Below are 21,041 nucleotides of genomic sequence, written 5' to 3'. Positions count from 1 at the left end.
TACATTTTTGTGCAAGGGGGCACCCACTTGTGGCATGGGTGGGGGTCACACCCTAACATGACGGAGATCCCAGTGCTCCAGTATTTGGGGGCTGCAGGGACTGAACTAGGACTCAGCACCTGCAAGGACTGCAGTGTGCCACGGAGCCACAGTTTTGGGCCAGGTTAATTGAAATTCCCCTGGGTTGTGGCTCTTTCTCATGGCTGTATCATAATTCATTCATAAATGTCACCACCACATTTCTTTTTTCTGAAAAGTAAGGAGTTAGTAAGTTGGACTGTGCCTGGTCCTCTTTTAGCTTTTCGACTTACTGCACTTGTGTCCCTGGAGCCATCTGGCAATGTTGGCTGGCTCAGGTCCGATCCTCACCACTCATACGATTCCCCCAATCCGCCAGGAGCGATTCCTGAGCACAGAGCCAGCAGTAAGCCCTGAGCACTGCTGTGTGTGGCCCCCGAACAAAACAATAACAACAACAACAAAAGAAATACAGAGTCTTTGCTTTACTCCTGGGAACGGAGTAATGCAAAGGACCATGTATTGCATGACCCCACCTGAGTTTGGTCCCAGCCCCATAATCAGTCATGGCCCATGAACCACAATTGATTATCCCACTTTTATAAAGAACGTGCAAGATTGAAATAACTCACCCTGGGTGTTTCAGGTAAAGCTCGTGCCTTCACTAATAACTAAAAGGGTTTGTTTGTTTTTTTTTTCAGTGTGGAGGGGGGAATCCCAAGTGGTGCTCAGGGGGTCCTGCACTACTTGGTCATTTGGGCAGGTGGTGCAGTGCTCAGCCCCATAGAGTTGGGGGTGGATCACCAGGGATACTCCACTTGACAGTGTTTAGGGCTGCAAAGTCACACTCAGCGGTGCTCGAGACCCATGTGGGGTTGGGATCAAACTCAGGTGGGGTTTGTGCAAGACGTGGTCCTAACCGTTGTTCCAAATCCCTCGCCCTCTGTCTGAGTCAAATAATTTCAGGAGGATGGGTTGGTGGTTGGTCCCAGGCACTGCTTAGCGTGCTCATCCAACTGTCCTCGAAAATGCTCTGTTCAGTTCAGTAGAGCATTTTAGAGTACGGACAGTGATAGAGAACGATCTAGCATTTTCCAGCATCTGGCGTTTTGCCTTGCATATAATAAAGTTTTGCTTTTTTTCCCCTACATGTGTGTGTTGGGGGTGGGGCGGAGGCATTGGATGGACGTTTGAGCCACACCCAACTATGCCCTTGGCTCTGTGCTCAGGGATCACTCCTGGTGGGTCTCAGAGGGACTATTTGTGATGCCAGGGATCGAACCCGGGTCAGCTGCATGCAAGGCAAGATCCTTCTCTGTCTTATGTCTCTGGTCCTAGTCAGCAGTTTTTCACTAACTGTTTATTGTCTCTGTTTATGCTGCTGTTCTCCCTCTCTCGGATGCTGACCGTCCAGCCAAAGGGAAAGGGCAGCCCCAGACCAGAGTGAACCTCAACACTGCATTGGTTGCAGATATCATCAGCTTGGAAGAGGTGGATGGAGAGATGAAGTCTGTGATGGAGGCGCTGAAGGAGAATTTCAATAAGACCGTCAATATAAGGACCTCACCAGGTTAGTGGCCGCCCGGTGTTCTGGGAGGGTGGACGGCGTGGACAGAGCCTGGCTTTCACAGAGCGGGTGTTTTGTCTCAGCTCTGTCGCCTAATAACTGATAACCATAAACGGTGACTTGACTTTCCTGGTCCTCAGTTCTCATGTCTAATTCCTGTTTTCCAGCTTTGGGGAGGGTGTTAAAGGAAAGAAGGTGGCCTCTGTGCTGACTCTAGCACAATGCTTACTGAGAGCACGTTCGCTTTGTAGCTCAGCAAATATTGGTGTCTGTGAACAAGGCGTTTTACTAGTACAGAGTAGTAGAAAAAGTAGGCATGCCTTTGGTTTTGTAGAATTGCGCTCTGAAAAATACGGGAGCTTTATTATAGCCATCCTATCAACCCCTGTAGTTTTATTATGTCTCATAACTCTTTGGTATGATTTTCCCAGTTTGTCCCATTTGGCCTTGCTTATCCCTTCTTGGGAACCTAGTGGCTGCAACCCTGCCCACCTGAAGCGTTTCTGTACCCCCACACTTGACCAGGAAGATTCCATTTGGGTTAATGACTTCCTGAAAACGGCTTTTTTAAGTGGGAAATGTCAGAGCTGTGTGGGAGAACTGTTTGCAGATGTGATAGAAGAAGTGGGTTGTCAGCTAATGGTGCAGGCAGGCAGGAAAAATCCAATTGCTGTTAAATTGGCCTTGTGGAAATTGTCATCATTCTGGAGTCGATGGGACCCCCTCTGAAGCCTGGGACCCTCTGAAGGGACCTGGGAGTGTTTGCACGGCTCCTGTTCACGTGTTGGCTGGCCTAGTCAGTAAGGCAAGTTGGGAACACTTTGTGAACTTGTTCTGAAGAAAACCAAGTGAAAAATGTACCGCTCCGTTTATAAACACCAGCAGAAACTTGCTGGTGTCAGAGACGAGACCCGCTAGGAAGCCAGAGGACCGTTTCATCATTTGTCAGCCGCTGGGCTGGGGCGTTCCTGCCCCTGCTGACAGTAGAGCGTGCCATTCAATCTCCCCCAACTGTTTGCTTTAAACTTGCTTATTATTTTAGGTATGAAGCTGATAAAGTGCTCTGTCTCCCCTGTGCTTTCTGGCCTGTTAACATTCTGCAGCCGAAACCAGAGCGCCGTTTGAGAGGAGCTTGGGGAGAAACGTGATACTTAAAATTAGCCAGCGAGCTCTGCTCTTGTTGAACTTGAAAAGATGATGGGCCTGGAAAGAGGCTGGGAGTGTAATTTGTTAAACGTTAACCTCGGAGAGAGTGAGGGGCAGGAGTGAGGCAGAGGGAGATTCTCACTGGGGACAGATTGAGGGAAAAAGGATTTGATGCATTATGTCGGTCTGGATTTGGGGAACTGGCGCACCGCAATTACACCCTGGAAGGCCCGTGGTGGGACTCTGGGAGCAGGGGCTCTCCTGGCAGGTCAGGAAGGCCGCATTAGGATCGCTTTCAGGAGGCCTCCCCTTGGCATTTCCCCTTTGCTTCTTTTTCTTCAGAGTTATGTGTGTGGAATGTTCCGCGTAGAGCCCGTGGCTGTGAGGAGAATGGGTGAAACAGCCTGAACTCAGCCTTTTTTTTTCTTTTTCCAAATTAGTCCATTTGTTCGTTTATTACCATCAGCACTAATAGGTACTTTTCTCTCTTATACCTCCATCTATCAGCATTTTTTTTTTTGCAGGGGGAGGGGGGCATGTCTCACTTTGCTCAGGGCTTACTGCTGACTGGGCACTCAGGGATCACTCCTGGCAGGCTCAGGGTACCATATGGGGTACCAGGGATTGAACCTGGGTCAGCCACGTGCCAAGCAAGTACCTTACTCACTGTACTGTCTCTCTGGCCCCTTCCAGCAATTTCTGTTTCCAAGATAGTTGATTGCTTTTAAATAGTTGTCTGAGATACAGATTTATTTATCAAGGCATTGATTGAGCCCTCATCCTGTGCTAGTTAACTGGCCCTCGGATACGAGAGAAAGGGTGTTCTTCCTCCTTCTGAGAGCTCAGAGCAGCCCGGAAAGGGAGAGACAAGTTAATCAGCTCATAGGAAGGAGGGGAAGACCGTGGTGTGGAGGTTGACAAAATCTGGTTTGAGTGCAGGCTCCGCTATTAAGATCTGTTGTGGCCTTGGGGCAAGTTGCTGTCTGTGCCTCAGTTCCCTCATCACCGAGTGATGGAGGTAATGGTTACCATCTCAGGGAGGTATCGTGATGATGAGAGCAAATGAAGCGCAGGAAGCAGTGAGCACCAGGTTATACTCAGAGGATGTGTTCAGTGATTATTGGTTATCATTGTCAAAGAAATGTGCTTGGGAAGCATGTAGCTCATAAACGGGCTAGTCACTGAGTCTAGGAAATGACAGAATTTTTGAGATTGGATGCTCTTACAGATGTTAAGGAACAAGCCACGGCAAAGTGAGCGGGGAAAGGCGTTCTAAGGAGAAGGAAGTACACATGCTGAGGGGCTGCGGAGATAGCACAGCTGGGGGGCATTTGCCTTACGCTGCATCCCAGCATCCCAGTGATCCCCCAGCACCGCCGGGAGTAATTCCTGAGAGTAACTCCTGAGTAATTCCTGCAGAGCCAGTAGTAAGCCCTAAATATCGCCAGGTGTGACCCTAAAACAAAAACAAAAACACATGCTGAAGGTCCTTGGCAGGAGAGAACAGACAGGTTAGAGAAAGTGTAACTATATTAGCATGGTTACAATGGGAGAAAGTCAGGAAGTAATAATAAAGTTAACATCTTTCAGGCACTGGCATCTGCGGGACACACACACACACACACACACACACACACACACACACACACACATTTCTGTGTTCTCCTGTAAATTATTTCTTCTTCAGAACAGCCCTGATGAGCCCAGCATTTAGGAATCATGCCCCGAAGGTTGGGGGGACCTTCCGGTTTCCCCGGTGACCGAGTGGTGGAGCTGGGTAGTGAAGTGCACGGGGGCCGAGCCAGGACCTCAGCCCGTTCGGTTGGCCTGCACAGAGACGAAGACATTTGCCATCGTACCTCCAGCCCTTTGCCAGAGTGAAGCCAGTGATGTCACCAGCCTTCTGTCTTGCCATGCCATTGGATCTGGTTCAGTACTTCCGACTGCATTTAAGAAGCATGTGGTGAGCTGGAAAAAAAAAATTACAGGCTCCCTCAAAATCGCAGACTTTCAAGCTCCTGCAGAAGGAGGCTCTCGGGAGATGGGCTGGTGGTGTGGCCACATCTGAGATCGGGGTTCCCCCGAAATCAGAGGCTTCCTGACTGGACCCATGAAGCGCCCCGGAGTTTGGTGCATGGCTCTGACGTCTCCGCCCTTGTGTTCACCTGGGATCTCGGCCTCTTGAGCCCACGGTCGTCTCCGTTTCTCTGGTGTACGGTGGCCCAGGGCTGTGTGACTCAGCGCTCAGTGTCTGCTGAGGAAGCATGCATCTTCGAGTTTGGTCCAGCGGCGCTGTTGTGTGGGGTGTCCGGGTGAGCACCACAGTTAGGGTGTTCTGTGCCCATGATGAAGTGTGTGTGAGCCAAGTTGTCACAGCAACACCCACAAAACAGGGATGATGAGGGGAAGGGGGAGAGGTGAGAATGAAGTGGAGGCCGGAGAGAGAGAGCGCAGTAGAAGACACTTGCCTGGGGTGTGGCTGACCCGGGTTCCACCACCAGCACCAGCTACAGGCCCCCGAGCACAGAACCAGGAGTAAGGCCTGAGCACTGTTGGGTGTGTCCCCCACCCATCCTCCCCCCAAAATAAATAAAACAGCAAAACTCAAATGAAGTGAAAATAGTGATACAGTGTCACTGGGGTTTTTGAGGAACTAAAAGAGCTAATAAGAGGCATTTGTGTTTTCTTTTTGTTTGTTTGTTTTGGTTTGGGGGTCACATCTGGCAATGCTCACGGCTTCCTTCTGGCTCTGCACTCGGGGATCACTCCTGGCAGGGCTCAGAGGGTCCTTTGAGGTGTTGGGGATCGAATCAGCACTCTTCCCGCTGTGCTAGCACTCCAGCCCCAGAGTACCACTTGGAGTTTTTAAAAAATTTTCAAGGCTCAGCTCTGGCATGCTTTTTTTTTTTAATATTATAATATACTTATACATTGGTTTTCTTCTTTTTTTTTTTTTTTTTTTTTTGCTTTTTGGGTCACACCCGGCGATGCTCAGGGGTTACTCCTTGGCTCTGCACTCAGGAATTACTCTGGTGGTGCTCAGGGGACCATATGGGATGCTGGAAATCGAACCTGGGTTCGTTGCATGCAAAGCGAATGCTTTACCTGCTGTGCTATCACTCCAGCCCCCTTATACATTGTTCTTAGTTATGTTCTTTCTCTTAATCCTTTAAAGGATCATATTTGACTGTGTTGTAGCCGAGGTCCAGAAACAATAAATAACGTGTTTGAGTTCTCATATGCAGCAAATGGCGGAGTTTTGCTGTAGGGCTGCAGCTCTTTGCAGTCTTCAAGATAAGAGATAATCTAAAGTGATTAGAGACCTCCTTGCTAGACCTGAGTCCGTACAATGCACCGAGGAAAACACAGAGAAAGCACCGCGGGGTATGGGCTTCGGAGGCGTCTTCAGTGATTCGGTTCCATTGGCAAGGACAACAAAAGGCGAAAATAAACGATGTCAAAGTAAAATGTTTCTGCACAGGCAAGAAGCTATCATTTTAACAAACACATTTTACTTAATGGAAGAAAATAGTCACACGCTACATCTGACAAAGGGCTGCTCTCCACGATCTAGAGGGAACTCAGAAAACTGAGAACAAAAGACCCCACCAGAAAATGGGGCAAGGAGCTAAACAGACACTGCAGCAAAGACATCGCGTGGCCAGGAGGCCCATGAGAAAATGCTCAAGAAAATACACACGAAAATGACAGGAAGGGGCTGGGGAGACAGTGCAGGGGGAAGGGCTTGCCTGGCATGCGGCCAGCCTGGGCTCAGTCCCCAGCCTCCCGTGTGGTCTCTTGAGTCCGCCAGGAGGGATCTCTGAGCACAGAACCAGGAGTAAGCTCTGAGCATCGCTGGGCATGACCCCATCCCTGCAAAATGAAAAAATGACAGTAAGATGTCACCTAACACCAAGTGAAAATGGCCTACATTCAAAAAGGCTAAAAACTAGTGCTGCTGGGGATATGAAGGAAAAGGGATCCTCATTCACCGTTTTTGTTTTTGGGCCACATTGGCTGTGTTCAGGGCTTATTCCTGGCTCTGTGCTCAGGGAGCATCCTGGCTAGGTTTGGGGGACCAAATGTGGTGCTTGGGCTCGAACCTGGGTTGGCCACATGCAAGGCAGATGTCCTCCCGGCCCACCGGACCATTGCTGTGTCCCCTTCTCCTTCACTGTTGATGAGAATGCAATCTGGTTCAGCCTCTTTGGGAAATAGTGTGGAGATTTCTCAGAAATGGTAAGAGGGGCCCAGAGAACTAGTCCAGAGGTTAAGGCGCTGCCTGGCACATGGCTACAGCCATGACTGTGGTTTGAACCCCCGGCCATGCCAGGTGTGGCCCTGAGTGAGCACATAGCAAGGCGTGGCCCTGACCATCGAGCCAGGAATGGAGCCTCTGGATGTGGTCTACCCCCACCTCCCTCACCCCACCCCCCGAAAAGTAAAAGTAGAATTATCATGTGTTCCAACAGTTCCACTCCATGTTACCTATCCCAAGAACACAAAAACACGAATTCAAAGATACGTACAAGCTGTTTATTGCTGTGCTGTTTGCCAGTTTCTGGAGACGACCTAAAGGGACAACAGGTGCATGGATAAAGAACTGAACCAGACATAGCAGAAAGACCACTTAGCTGTAAGCAAAGATGAGATCTTCATTCCACTGCAACGGGAATGTAACTAGTGGGTGTCTTGTTACATGAAGGAAGTCAGTAGGAGAAAGACCAATTCTGAATGATCTCGCTGATGCGTGGCGTGTAAAGAAACACAGCAAGAGAATAGTGACATCCGATGGGAAAGAAGAAGCCCCTTGGACTCTGGTGACTGCTGAGGTTACCAAGTGTGGAGGAGTAGATAGGAAGGGTCCTGTGGACGATGGTGGAGGGATAGTGGCACCTTAGGGGTGGGTGTATTGGGGTAATAGTACGTGCCAAAAACATATGAAGTTTACATGCATGTGAACCTGTGTTACCTCATTAAGAAGGAAGGGAGGAAGGCAGGAAAATACACACACACACACACACACACACACACACACACACACACGCCTATGAGAAGCAGAGTGGTTGGCCACCCTCATTGCTGGGAGAGAATTCCGCGCCCGTGTCAACATTTCTGAGCTCTTTCCCGCACGTGGCCACTGCTTTGATGAAAGCCCCTTCCTCAGCCTTGCCCTGGTGACGCGATTGGTTGCATGTGAATTGGGTAAGGCCGTGGTGGGGGGGCTGTTGTGTCATTCTGAGCCCTGCGCTTTTTCTTTCAGGGTCCCTGGACCACATCACTGTGGTCACCGCTGATGGCAAACTTGCTTTGAACCAGATCGGCCAGATCTCCATGAAGTCACCCCAGTTGATCCTGGTGAACATGGCCAGCTTCCCAGAGGTAAGGCGAGCGGGCTGAGAGGGTCCCATTCCTGGGGTTCGGTTCGAGTGGAGGCATCCAGATGCCTTCAGCTGGGGATGAAACCAGAGGGCAAAACGAAGGGAACTTGAGGATAAGGAAAAGCTCTCTTCCTGTTTCTGTTGAAAAGCTGCAAAGGCCAGGCAAGTCATTTGAACGCTTCAAGTGACCCCATCTAAGGCAAACAATGGTGGGGAGGCAGAGATTGGCACCCGGCCAGGCGGCCAGGCGCTGTTTCTCTAGGCTGGGTAACCCGGGTCCCTGGCTCGACGGGTTTTAATTTTCAGGCAATGATAAGGCACTTACATGTAAGATTTTGTTAAAATTTTGGTAACAAAATTTACTTTCGTTTATTTGTTGTAAAATTGTGAGCCAAATAGAGCACAATTGGGCCTTTGGGCCATCAATTTGTTACCTTGGTCTTAGTCTCTGGTGCTTCCAGGAATCACTGTGTCCTTCAGACTTGAGTGACCATTGCAGAACTCGGCATAGAACTTGGGGCTTTAGAGGCTGGAGAGTCCCCAAAGTGGTTGATGCCACCTCATGGGGGCACAGGGAGTGTGTGTGTGTGTGTGTGTGTGTGTTGGGGTGCACGCGCGCATAGTGGTGGTAGTGGCCTTGGGTGCAGTTGGGGGTAGGGGCTGCTTCCTGTTTGTTCACTTAAGGAAGGTAAATTTCTAGAGGGGGCTTTGAGTAATTTTTTTTTTCTGAAAAGGTGGTGGTGAGCCAAATAAGTTTAGAAACCTCTGCATGAGACTGTCTCAGCCAGATAGCTATGATTTTAAGCCTAGCCGAGGAAGATAAATGGGTTTTACTTTATTGGCCTCAGAGGAATGGGCCTGAGTTTGGCGTCCTCGAGGAGCAAACTCTCGTGCCTTCTCTCCTGCCAGCTCGGGCTCTGCCGTCAGCCGGCTGCCTCTGTACCTCCGGGTCTGTACCAACAGGCGGGGAAGGAGTCCGAAGTCCCTTCCTCCGCCCAGGACCTGTTTCTGTGGTTCTAGTCTAGAGACACACACCAGAGTTGGACTTGTTGCATTCAGGCATGTCATTTCTGTGCATTCCCAGTGGCTTCAGTTCATCTCTCAGAGAAAGTGACTGTAGCCTGCAAGCCTTTAACTTCGTGGTAGTTGCCAGTCTGTTTGCTTCTGGTCTTGCCTTTGTCATTCTTAGACTCTTAAACACAAGCCTCTGTCCTCCTCCAGTATGCCAAGCCCTTGGCACCCTCAGGGCCTTTCCACGTTCTGTTTCTTTGGAACATTATTCTTTGTTGGTCTACTCTTTGTTTGTTTTTGGGTCACCCACTGGGTGATGCTCAGAGATTACTCTCGGAAATTAGTCAAGAATTTCTCAGGCCCCTGCTCCTCGTTTTGGATCTCAGCTTAAATATCACTTTCTCTGGGTAGCTTTCTCTGAACAGCCTAATTTTTTTTTTTTATTGACTCACTGTGGGATACATAGTAACAAAGTTGTCCATGATTGGGTTTCAGTCATACAGTGATCCAACACCTGTCCAGCCGCCAACGCCACCGGCAGTGACCAGCCCAATCTTAGTCACCCCTCCATGCTAACCTCCCTAACGCGACCTCTCTAGTCAATGTTATTACTATTACTGATTGTTATGGTAGCAATGCATTTATTTACACATTTACTTTTTATCTCACTCTCATTACTTCCTATGCGTGGGATGCAGGAATTCTCTGTGGCTCATTCCTTGTGTCTGCACCCAGCACAGTGCTGGTGCCTGGCTGCTCCTGGGGCCTTTTCCCCGGATGGGTGAATCTTGTCAGGAGGTTGATGGCTGGTAGGCACTCATTTCTGGTGTGACCGTGGAGCAGGGAAATGGACCGAAAGGGAACTGTCAACTCTTCCTCACTCTGGCCCCCTCTGAACCTCGGAGGCCCCTCTGCTTGTTCATCTAATCCCATCGGCACTGCAGGCCAATTTAGGGAATGGCCTCCTAATTACACAGCTTGAAGACCTCATCAGGCAGATTGCTTTTCAGAGCCAGCCACTTCTGTTATTAAATAGCAAATGGCATTCACAGAAGCAGCAGCTGATTGGCTGCCAGGGCATCTTAGGAGGCAGGAGGAGGTCTTAACAGCTTAATTTTGTCTTAGGAAGTTGGAGTAGATCTTCATTTTTCAACAAAAAACATCTTTGCCATTCTTCCAAGTTGAAATTCTGTGGGTTTTGAGGAAAAAAAAAAAACCTTTACAAGCATGTCAGTCCAGAGATTCTTTCCAAGGACAGAGTGAGGAAGTGTGAGTTACATTGTCTTTTGAATTCCTTTATCTCATCTGGTGTATATATTAAACAAATAGCTCTAACTAAACATTTCCTTCCTCTGGTTTAGAAGCCGTTCATAGAGTACCCAGGTTCGTACTTCAAAATGCTGAGCTAATCCTCCTGGTGTTTATGTCATTCCTTTCTGTCTCACATGCGGTTGGCGTGCTTTCTAACCTGAGCGTTCTCTGTGTCATGCTGCAGTGACACGATGCAGATTTACATGCGTAATCTTTCCAGATGCACTGAAGACAGAAAACTGTGTTGCATTTGTTTAACATGTGTCCTGCTTGATGAATGAGACACACAGTTGCTGCCTTCCATAAACTTGCCTGCAGCAAGACTTAATGATGGGAAAGAAAAGAAGGGAGTTAAAAAACCACAGCATGATTTGAGCAAGGCAAGTGAAGGGGAAAAAATCTGCCAGCTCATTATAGGTCTCAGGGAAGGAAGAACGTGCATGGGGCATATGTGCTGTCTGCTGTTCCGTTTCACATGTGGAACCCAGAGACTTCTAGATTCTGAGCAGCTAGAGTCCATTTTGCAGATGGAGAAACTGAGACCCAGGGAAGCATCTGCCCCGATTCCCACCATTGCGAAAGGCCTAGATTTAAACGGACTTCTCATGCTCAGTTTGATGATCTAGTTTCCATGGTCCCCCCACGCCCTCAGCCAGGCAATAAGTATGATGTGAGTCCCTGCACGTTCTGAGCTTTTCTGAGGCGTTGGGAATTTCGTTGATCAAGGGGGCAGAAAAGATCTCTGCTCTCTTAGACTTTGCTTTTCAGGGACACGATGGTTGAGCCAGGCTAGGAATGTGTATTCTTCGCAGTCCAGGTAAAGGAAAAGCCAGTCATTAAAATGGCACTATAGAACGGACTTGAACACAGATCCTCGGGTCTTGTTGCTCTCTATCCAAAGTTTTTATTTATTAGCATAGATTTGCTAATAAGCAAAGAAGAAGAACAGGGCCAGACAGATCGCACAGTGCGTTGGCAGTTGCCTGGCCTCTGGCTGACCGGCTTCCGTCCCCACCACCGTACTGTCGCCTCCTTGAGCGAGGAGCCAGAGGTCGGCCCGACACACTGCCAGGTGTGGCCGCCAAGCAGAAATAATGAGCAGCGGGGCAGATGCTGCGAATGATCAGCGGAGCCCATGAAGTTGCTCCACGTGGGCTTTCCACTGAGCACTTGCGATCTGCCGGTCAGTGCTCCCTTTTGCCACCGGGGCGTGGGTGTTCCTCCTTTCTGAAGAGGTCAGTGCCATGGCAGTGAACGCTTTCTCACTGATCACACGTGGCTCAGAAGTGCTATTGGAAAGTGACGCTACGTCTCTGCCTCTCTGCAGCCCTGCCCCATCAGACTAAGGTGTCCTGTTCCCCGTGTTCTGTGTTATTTTCACATCGCTGGAGCTGAGCCCCACCGAGGCACCTTCCCAGCACCCCCGTATTTACGATGGTTTAGAACTCTCCCTTTCAACAAGGGGAATCTCTTCCCCCACTCCCCTCCAAACCAGACCTTTCGCAGTCCACTTTTTTCCCCTTTACACGTAAGGATACTGAAGAAACGAAGCACCAGATAAGGTGCCAGAGGGCTGCACACGCGAGATTAGCAAGGCAGTCCTGTTTCTCTGACAGGCGAGAGCAGTTCAGTGAGACACTGGGGAGACCAGCTAGCGTGGCTCCAGCAGTGCGTCTTGAGGGCCCGCAGGGAAAGTTGTGTGGATGATGGTGCAGGTGCCATGGAGGAGGGAGAGGGTGGTGATGGATGGCACAGCAGCGAGTGTCAGTTGTTTGGAGGGAAGCTACAGAGGAGGAGGAGGAGCAGCAGCAGCTGGAGCAGCCAAGTGGGCTACCCCTTCCTTCTGCCGTTGGAATGAGTCCACGTTTCATTCCATGCGGGCTTTTTTCTTGCAGGGGAGGTGTCCTTTTTTTCTTTTATCCAGCTCATTAATTAATTAATTTGGTTTTGGGGCAACACTTGGCTGTGCCCAGGGCTGACTCCTGGCTCTGTGCTCAGGGAGCACTACTGGCAGGGCTTGGGGGACTCTCGGGGATGCCAAAGATTAAACCCCATTTTAGCTGTGTGCAAGGCAGACGTCCTCCCTGCTGTGCCATCGCTCTTGCCCGTCTCCAGCTCTTAACCTTGGCCTTGATCCACCAGACATAATTCCAAATTATTTTTCTTTACAGAAGAATACATGGAGCTGGAATGATGGTGCAGTGGGTAGGGTGTTGGCCATGCGTGCAGCCATCCTGGGTTCGAGCCCCAGCACACCTTATGGTCCCCCGCACCATTAGGAACAGTTCCTGAGTGCTGAGCCAGTAGTGACTCCTAAAATGTTGTTGGGTGTGCCCCCCGCCTCCCCCCCAAAAAAACAAAACTAAAAATATGAAGAAAGCAAAGTCGGGCCAGGGATAATTCTCAGCAGTGGAGAACACTTAACATCTTGTGCGTGAGCCTGGGGTTCAGTGCCTGGCACCGCGGAAATAAATACTATTAATAAATTAACCTCCGCCCCACCTCCCAACCAATTACTGAATGCATTGAGTGGGAACAGAAGTTTCCAGAGTTACTTGACTGCTGCCTCTTTTGTGCAAAACAATCATGATGGTAATAATAATCATGATAATCACCTTTTTTGGGTAAACAGTGACCCCCGGTTGCACCCAGCGCTACCCCTGCCCTTCAGGATGGTTTCAGCGCCCACTCAGAGGCCATGTGACTCACTGGGGAGACACCTCGGGGCACCGAGGCAGAGAAGCATGGAGCCTCCTTCAGCCCTCCCTGTAACCTGAAGTCATCTGGGGGAGGTGCTCGCTCCGCTGACCTTGGCACTCAGGGAAGGCCAGGTGGTCTTCAGAGGTGTGGCCTTATCCAAAGTGCCTGGCGTCCCCAATGAAGGGACTGGGCTGGGTGGGGTCAGGGGGCCTGGGAGCCCCAGTAGGCAGGTGGGACCGTTTTCAAATGGATTGGAAGCAGTGCAAATGCTCTTGGTTCTTCCTGAGGATGTGATTTGTCTACGTGTAGAAGTTCTGGTTTGTCGTGTGTGGGGGGGGGGGGGGCGGGGGGGGCTTCCTATGCAGTGCTCAGAAGACCAGGAGCTCCTCCCAGCAATCCTTGGACCAGTGGTTCAGTGTAAGCCTTGCCCGCTGTGCTATTGCTCCAGTCCTCGGCACATCTTTATCAGGACGGTCTCCGGCGTGGCTGCCATGTTGCTCGTGGTGATGGGAGGCACTTTAGGATGTCTGTGCCGCCCTGTACCTGCTGGAGCAGTACTCTGCGGGCTGGCAGACCCTCCCGGCCTCAGGCAGGACAGCGCAATGTCATGTCACATCACGTCAGCTCCGTGATGGCTCCCGTGCAGCCTCTCGGTGGCTGAGCAGGTCTGTCCCCGTGTCTGAGCTGGGTGTCCTGGGCACGGGGCAGGGCAGGCACATCTGTGAGGCACCAGGGGCTCCTGGCTTCAGATCACTGAGGAGCAGCAGAGCACGGGGAGGGCGAGCGCGTGCCCCAGGGTCTTGTGGACAGAGTGTTTGCGGCAGGCACCTTCCCACGGGGGTCCACTATCCTCCTGCGCAGACCCCCTGAGACCCTTTGCTCCCCCTGAAATATGAGTGGGGTCCGTGTGAGTGGAGATGCGAATGAGTTAAATTTATTTACCCAGTCCCAATCGGCGCTGGTCTATTTTGAGTGTAAGATGTCAACTGGAATTTTTAATGTATAAAATCTTTCATCTGCCTTTACACCAATCTTTGCACAGACCAGCCCCCCCACCCCCCACCCCACCTCCCTTGAGGATTCATTGTGGTTCTGATCTGTGTTGCCTCAAACCGTTGAAATCTTTTCAAAGAAGCAGAGCTGTTTTCTTTTTATTTTTTCTTCCTCTTTGCTTTTTTCCCTCCCGCAGTACGCTGGTACCAGGAGTGGACATAGTTTGCTATTCAGCTTGATCAAAGCACTCTACACCAATGTAACTTCCTGATCTTACGGCACTCTACACCAATGTAACTTCCTGATCTTACGGGTAACAGAACTAAATGTTTCCATGTTCTGCCAAGATGGGTTGCCAGTTATCGACGGAGGACTTGCATCTGGAAATAATTATTTACTAATTCTGTTTACCTTTTGATCTGGTTTTCAGTGTACAGCTGCAGCTATCAAGGCTATAAGAGAAAGTGGAATGAATCTGAACCCAGAAGTGGAAGGGACGCTGATCCGGGTACCCATCCCCAAGTAAGTTGGGCCCTGCAGATCAGGATGTGATCGGGGCTGTGGTCTTTGGAGGAAGTGAACGTCCCAGTACTGACTGTCAGGTTGGTCGCCTGCTCCCCTGGGACCCCGCATCCTAGAAAACTGACAGCGTCTGAGATCTAGTTTACTGCTGGATCCAGAGATGCTCTGTGGAGAGCCTGCCGTGTCCTAGGGTTGGGGGGCTGTGGTCAGCCTGGCCAGCGTGCTCTGCTTTCCTGTGGTTTGCATTCTGGTCGGGAGGATGGGACACATCAGCAAATCATTCCCGGGAGTGGCCTGCTATGAGGAGAGAAAAGCAAGCAGTATCCATTCAGGAGTGACCTGCGGAGGGGCAGTGTGGTGGGGCTGGAATTGGCCTGGCAGAACTCTGGAAGGACAGAGCAGGTGGTACTTCGAGGAGAGCTGGGTGAGGTGGAAGGGGAGAGCGAGGCTGGGAGGAGCGTTCCTGGCTGAAGCCCCACGTCTAGGCTGACCCTGACCTTGACACTCCCTGAAAAGCCTCTAACCCACACTTTTTTTTTTTTACTCTACCTGGTGGTGCTCAGGGATTACTCCTGCTGTGGCTCAGAGCCCCGTATGTGCTGCTGGGAATCTCACTTGTTGTGGCTGTCTGCAAGGCAAGCACCTTACCTGCTGCACCGTCACCCACATTGCTAATCCACACTTCCTGGAACTAGTTTCGCATTGGTCCCTGTGTATTAAAGAATATTGGACATGAGGAACAGAGTACTGCCAGTTACTTAAATATTTATAACAAAATATTGAAGGAATATATATATATATGTGCATATATATATATATATAAATTAAAAACGAGAAACAGGCTGGAGCGATAGCACAGCAGGTAGGATATTTGCCTTGCATGAAGCCAACCCGGATTCGATTCCCAGCATCCTATATGGTTCCCCGAGTACCACCAGGAGTAACCCCTGATTGCAGAGCCAGGAGTAACCCCTTGTGCATCGCCGGGTGTGACCCAAAAAGAAAAAAAAGAGAGAGAGAGAAACAAGGTTTGGGAAAGAGGAAGCCAGCATGCCTGCAACCCAGAGGGGAGGGCTGGGCTGAGCGTAGGGGCTGCTAGTTTTGGACTCAGGCTGCGCAGGCCACGGGAGTCTGGCCCTTACTCACCGCGCAGTGGGCGTCCACAGGAGAGGCTGAAGCTCCGGCAGGAATGATACTCATGTTGACAGTGTTCTCTGTGGCTGATGCTGAACAGATAGAACATAGGTTCTGGGGCAGACAGACACAAGGACAACAGTCACCAGTGACTATAGTGTTCCAAGTGATGTAAAAATCTCTGATTCCATAGTAGGCAGTTAGTTTCTCTGTATGTAATCTCTCTCTCTCTCTCTCTCTCTCTCTCCCCCTCTCTCCCTCTCTCCCTCTCTCCTTCCCTCTTCTCTATCTCTCCCTCTCCCTCCCTATCTTCTCTCTCTGTCCTCTATTCTCTCTCATTCTGTCTCTCTCTCTCTCTTTGTCTCTCCTCTCTTCTTTCTGTCTCTCTCCTCTCTTCTCTCTCTCTCAGGTTTTTGGGCCACACCTAGCTGTGTGCAGGACTCACTCCTGGCTCTGTGCTCAGGGATCATTGCTGCAGGGGCTTGGGGGACCATATGTAGTGGTGGGGATCAGTCCAAGTCATCCACATGTAAGGGAAGGACCTTTCCCACTGTACTATTGCTCTGGCCCTGTAATTGCATTCTCTGGTTATATTTAAATCAATATTTCTGCAGTGTCTCATGTCAGTTCCATATAAGTGTTGAATCGATTCATTCAGTTGCTCAGCTAATAGTTCTTGAACATGTCTCACATGTCCTTGTTGGGATGTACCAGAAAATAAAACAAGCACCAAAAAAGTCTTTGTCTTTTTAAAAGACTTGTCTTGTACTTGAATGAGTACAGTAAACAGGAAAACAAATATGTGATGTAATAGTGTCAAGGACACTGAAGTAAAAAGCACTATGAAGTGAAAAAAAAATCAGGAAGTGAACTGGAGTGAAGCCAGGGGGACACTTGCTGATCCTGACACCCCATCCGGTTCCCAGAGCATGACGAGAAGTGATTTGGGAGTCATCCCCAAACGTAACATAACTGGGTCAAATCAAAATCAAACACAAGTAAGAGGGAAGAACAGAGAGTTCAAGAAGGTGAGACCCGGGGGCAGAGATAATCGAAGCCTGTGTATGGCTAGAAGGCTGTGGTAGCAGCGATGCGTCTTTGCTTGAGGACACACGTGCCTTTATTTTGTATGCAGTTTCTGTGAGGCGTTTCTTTTCCCAGGCTCGGAGTTAAGGCGTGGGGCAGTCGTGTCTCCGGGGTCCCAAATGCACACTGAAACCAGGACCTAGAGCCAGGGGGTGTTGGCGCTGCATTTGTCCACCACCCACGCTAGCAGTTGGAATGAATTCCTACACCTGGCGACCAGGAACTCACCCCTGGACTTCGTTCCTGCTCAGGGGCTAGAGACGGACATCCAACTCCAGTGCGTCATCAGCAGCGGTGGCATTGTCCAGTGTCATCCTCAGCTCTGTGCCTCTGAGTCGCGTGTCTAAGATCCAGATAGACCCGTGTCTACCCTGCTTGTCAGTTCATTGATGTCCTCCTCCAGGGGTCTGCAAGTGAGCGCCCTACCAGGCTCCCAGCTGGGTATTGGGGGCGTGCAGCTTTCACGGGCATCTTCTTGGCTTTCCTCGACCATCTGCTGGGCGCTTTGTTTCTATCACCGAGAGTTTATTTGTGCACTTAAAGTTTGCGGTCGAGACCATGTAAGATCAGAGAAATTAAGGGACGTGCACAAGAGCACATGGCCAGGGAGTGAATCTGAGTTTTGCTGTTCCTGTTCCTGCTCTCTCTCCCGTATTCTCTCGGGAGGTAGGTGATTAGGAAAGTACTGTGCCTGGACACAGAAGCGAGCTAGGCAAGTGGAGTGGATGGTACTGGGTCGGTTTGCTCTTCAGCTCTTGCTCCCTGATCTGCCTGAAGTCTCAGTGAAGCCACTCGCCCTCCTGGGTCTCCTGTGCCCTTCCAGCCCGGATGAAGGTATGGTTTTCAGTGCCCCTCGGGCTCTGCTGGAACCAGATTTCTGTGGTACTGTGCGTTTATGCCTCCAGATGCTGAGACGGCCCTGTTTTTCTTTCCGAATCTAGCTGATGTATGATTCCACGGCCCCTCGGGAGTTAACCATTGCCCTGGGTGCTTCGTATATAGCTCTGAAGGATCAGTGAGGCTCACTCGACTTTCCACGGGCATGGGGATCCGTTCCTTTATAGTTCCCAGTATTTTATGTTGGTTAATGGGTGTAATCCAAGAGAAAGTTGACGGACCAAAACCGTCTGCTCCTGCAAGCCTCATTTTTTACAGACTTTCTTCTCCCTGACAAGGTGGGGAGGTCACGAGGCCCCTGACTGACTCGTCCGTTTGGTAGTTTTCCAGATAAAAAATGAATGATCTGTTCTTTATTATTGAGGCGGTGTCGCATGAGAGGATAAAGGCTGATTTTGACATAAAGAGGACCGGAGTTCGCCTCAGATTTGGCAGTGACTTTCCCGTGACTCCGGCCCGGCCTTTCACTCAGGCAGCTTGCTGCCTTCTAGGGCTTTGCATATAAAAATAAATGAAGTAACAGCTAACGCTGAAATTTAAAAAATAGGTCAAGTAGTCTGACTTAGCAGAAGGCAGTTATCTAAGTATCGGGTACTAATAGGCAGTAAAATGTGAATTTGCTGTACAGACAGCGTTTTCAGGGAAATGGAGTGAGCTGTAAGTTCGTGCCACACTGTTCAGGAACTGGAACAAGCAGTGGTGGTCATGGTGCTGTTTGGTCACAGAGTCATGGGCTTCATTGTGTTCTGGCTCTTCTCGCTGCGTGACAGTGGCGACTGTCCCTACTGCCCTGGGTTCCCAAGATCTCGCCTGCCGGGCGTCAATGGGCCTCGCTTCTGTGGGCCTCAGGGACGCTGTGGGAGGTCATGTACACGGATCCCCAGATGGTGAGCAGCGCCCAGCTGATGCTCTTGCCCTGGCCTTCCCCAGGTAGGCAGAAACCTCACTCCCTTCCTCAGGTGAAGAAACAGATTATTTATTTTTTGGGGGGGGAGGGGGTCACACCTGGCGATGCTCAGGGTTTACTCCTGGTTCATGCACTCAGGAATTACTCCTGGCGGTGCTCGGGGGACCCTTTGGGATGCTGGGAATTGAACCCGGGTCGGCCGCATGCAAGGCAGACACTCTCCCTGCTATGCTATCGCTTCAGCCCCAGGAAACTGACTCTCAGAGAGGTGGCTCACGGCTTCCAAGATGGGGGACAGAGCAGCCCTCTGGCCAGTGGCATGGCTGCCGAGATGCCTCACCGCAGAGCTGGTGTTTTGAGTCTGGAAGCTGGGAGGGCCCAACTGGTTTCTCTTGAATTTACTGGAGCATACCACTCCTGTCTGTTCCTGCTCTTGTCTGCCCAGAGTGGGACTCTGTCTGGAGCCTCACTCCTTCCCTTAGTCAGGAGCCCTGGAAGTTTGTTTATTTATTTAAATTTTTATTTTATTTATTTTTTTTTTAGTGAAACACCATGAGGCACAGTTACAGACTTACAAATTTTTGTGCTTGGGTTTCAGTTATACAATGATCAAGTACCCATCCCTCCACCAGTGCCCATTTTCCACCACCACGGGTCCCAGTATCCCTCCCACCCCCCATCCCCCCATCCCACCCTGTCTCTGTGGCCGGCCATTCCCTTTTCTTCTCTCTCTCCTTTTGGGTGTTTGGTTTGCAAGAGAGGCACTTTTAAGAAGTTTTATTGGATCACCATGAGATACAGTTACAAACTTGCATGATTGTGTCTCAGTCCCACAGTGCTTGAGCATCCATCCCTCCACCAGTGCATATTTTCCACCACCATTGTTCCCAGTGTCCTTCTCGCCACCCCCACTCCACCCCCCTCCCTGCCTCTGTGGCAGGTACAATCCATCTGACTCTCTAATTCTGGGCATTATGGTTTGCAATATAGATACTAAGAGGTCATCGTGTTTGGTCTTTGGTCTATTTTCAGCACACATCTCCCATCCCGGGTGATCCCTCCAGTCATCATTTACTTAGTGGTTCCTTCTCCATCCCAACTGCCTATTCCAGCCCCCCCCCCCCCCGCCCCCAGCATGCGGGGCTGACTTCCAAACCATAGTGTGATCCTTCTTGGCCCTTATCTCTACTGTCCTTAGGTGTTAGTCTCCCATTATGTTACTTTATATTCCACAAATGAGTGCAGTCCTTCTACGTCTCTCCCTCTCTTTCTGACTCATTTCACTTAGCATGATGCTCTCCATGTCCATCCACTTTTATGCAATTTTCATGATTTCATCTCTTCTAACAGCTGCATAGTATTCCATTATGTAGATGTACCAGAGTTTATTTAACCAGTCATCTGTTCTTGGGCACTCAGATTTTTTGCAGATTCTGGTTGTTGTAAACTGTGCTGCAGTAAGTTTGTTTTGACGGAGTCAGCTTTCTGTCTCACCTGTTCAGGGTCCCAGCTGTACCCACAGACACAGAGCCCTCCTCCCTTCTCCATGGTTCCCCGGCAGCGGCAATGAGAAAGCTGCTCAGGGTGTTGGGGGCTTTCCATGTCTGTCCTCTTGCTTGACTTCCCTTCAGTGTCGCCATGGGTTGTATTTTAAGGAGAATTAAGTGAAAAACCCAAATGGCGCCATCCTTTTGGTCATAGGCAGGCACACTGAGCACTTGGTTTTCGACGCTGTTTTGTGCACAAATCAAACATGGCTGTTTCCCCGGGTCTTCTCTTCTCTTCTCTTCTCTTCTCTTCTCTTCTCTTCTCTTCTCTTCTCTTCTCTTCTCTTCTCTTCTCTTCTCCTCTCCTCTCCTCTCCTCTCCTCTCCCCTCCCCTCCCCTCCCCTCCCCTCCCCTCTCCTCCCCTCCCCTCCCCTCTCCTCCCCTCCCCTCCCCTCTCCTCCCCTCCCCTCTCCTCTTCTCTTTTCCTTTCTTTTTTCTCTTTTCTTTTCTTTTCCATTATACATCCTGGTTCTGTACTTTGTAAAAATTTAGCAATACATCATTGTCTTCTCTAATGAGAATTTGTCCTCACTCCCTCCCCCCCCCCCCCCCCCCCCAGGGCCACACCTGGCCGTGCTCAGGACTTTCTCCTGGCTCTGCACTCAGAAATTACTCCTGGTGGGCTCAACTGTATGGGATGCTGGAGATCAAACCAAGTTGGCCACGTGCAAGGCAAACTACCTGCTGAACTGTCGCTCCAGCCCTCTTTCATTTATTTTTTTGCAAACATACAAACTTTCGTGATTATGTTTCAGTCATACAATGATCAAGTACCCCACCAGTGCTCATTCTCCACCACCAATGTTCCCAGTATACCTCCT

At 50.1% G+C, this 21,041-nt stretch overlaps 1 protein-coding gene across 1 annotated transcript in view; it reads left to right on the top strand.

The window, feature by feature from the left end:
• The window catches only part of MRRF (mitochondrial ribosome recycling factor), a 53,174-nt gene that overhangs the window by 5,683 nt on the left and 26,450 nt on the right, over nucleotides 1-21,041 (top strand). Inside the window, exons 2-4 of the mRNA XM_056138691.1 lie at nucleotides 1,433-1,588; nucleotides 7,995-8,113; nucleotides 14,558-14,649. Coding sequence (XP_055994666.1) covers nucleotides 1,433-1,588; nucleotides 7,995-8,113; nucleotides 14,558-14,649 — 367 coding nt within the window. The remainder of the gene's footprint in view (nucleotides 1-1,432; nucleotides 1,589-7,994; nucleotides 8,114-14,557; nucleotides 14,650-21,041) is intronic.

This window comes from Sorex fumeus, unplaced genomic scaffold (genome assembly GCF_029834395.1).
Source record: "Sorex fumeus unplaced genomic scaffold, SorFum_2.1 ptg000129l, whole genome shotgun sequence".
Taxonomy (NCBI): domain Eukaryota; kingdom Metazoa; phylum Chordata; class Mammalia; order Eulipotyphla; family Soricidae; genus Sorex; species Sorex fumeus.
The sequence above is the reverse complement of the archived record's forward strand: the minus strand, read 5'-3'. Positions and strand labels throughout refer to the sequence as shown.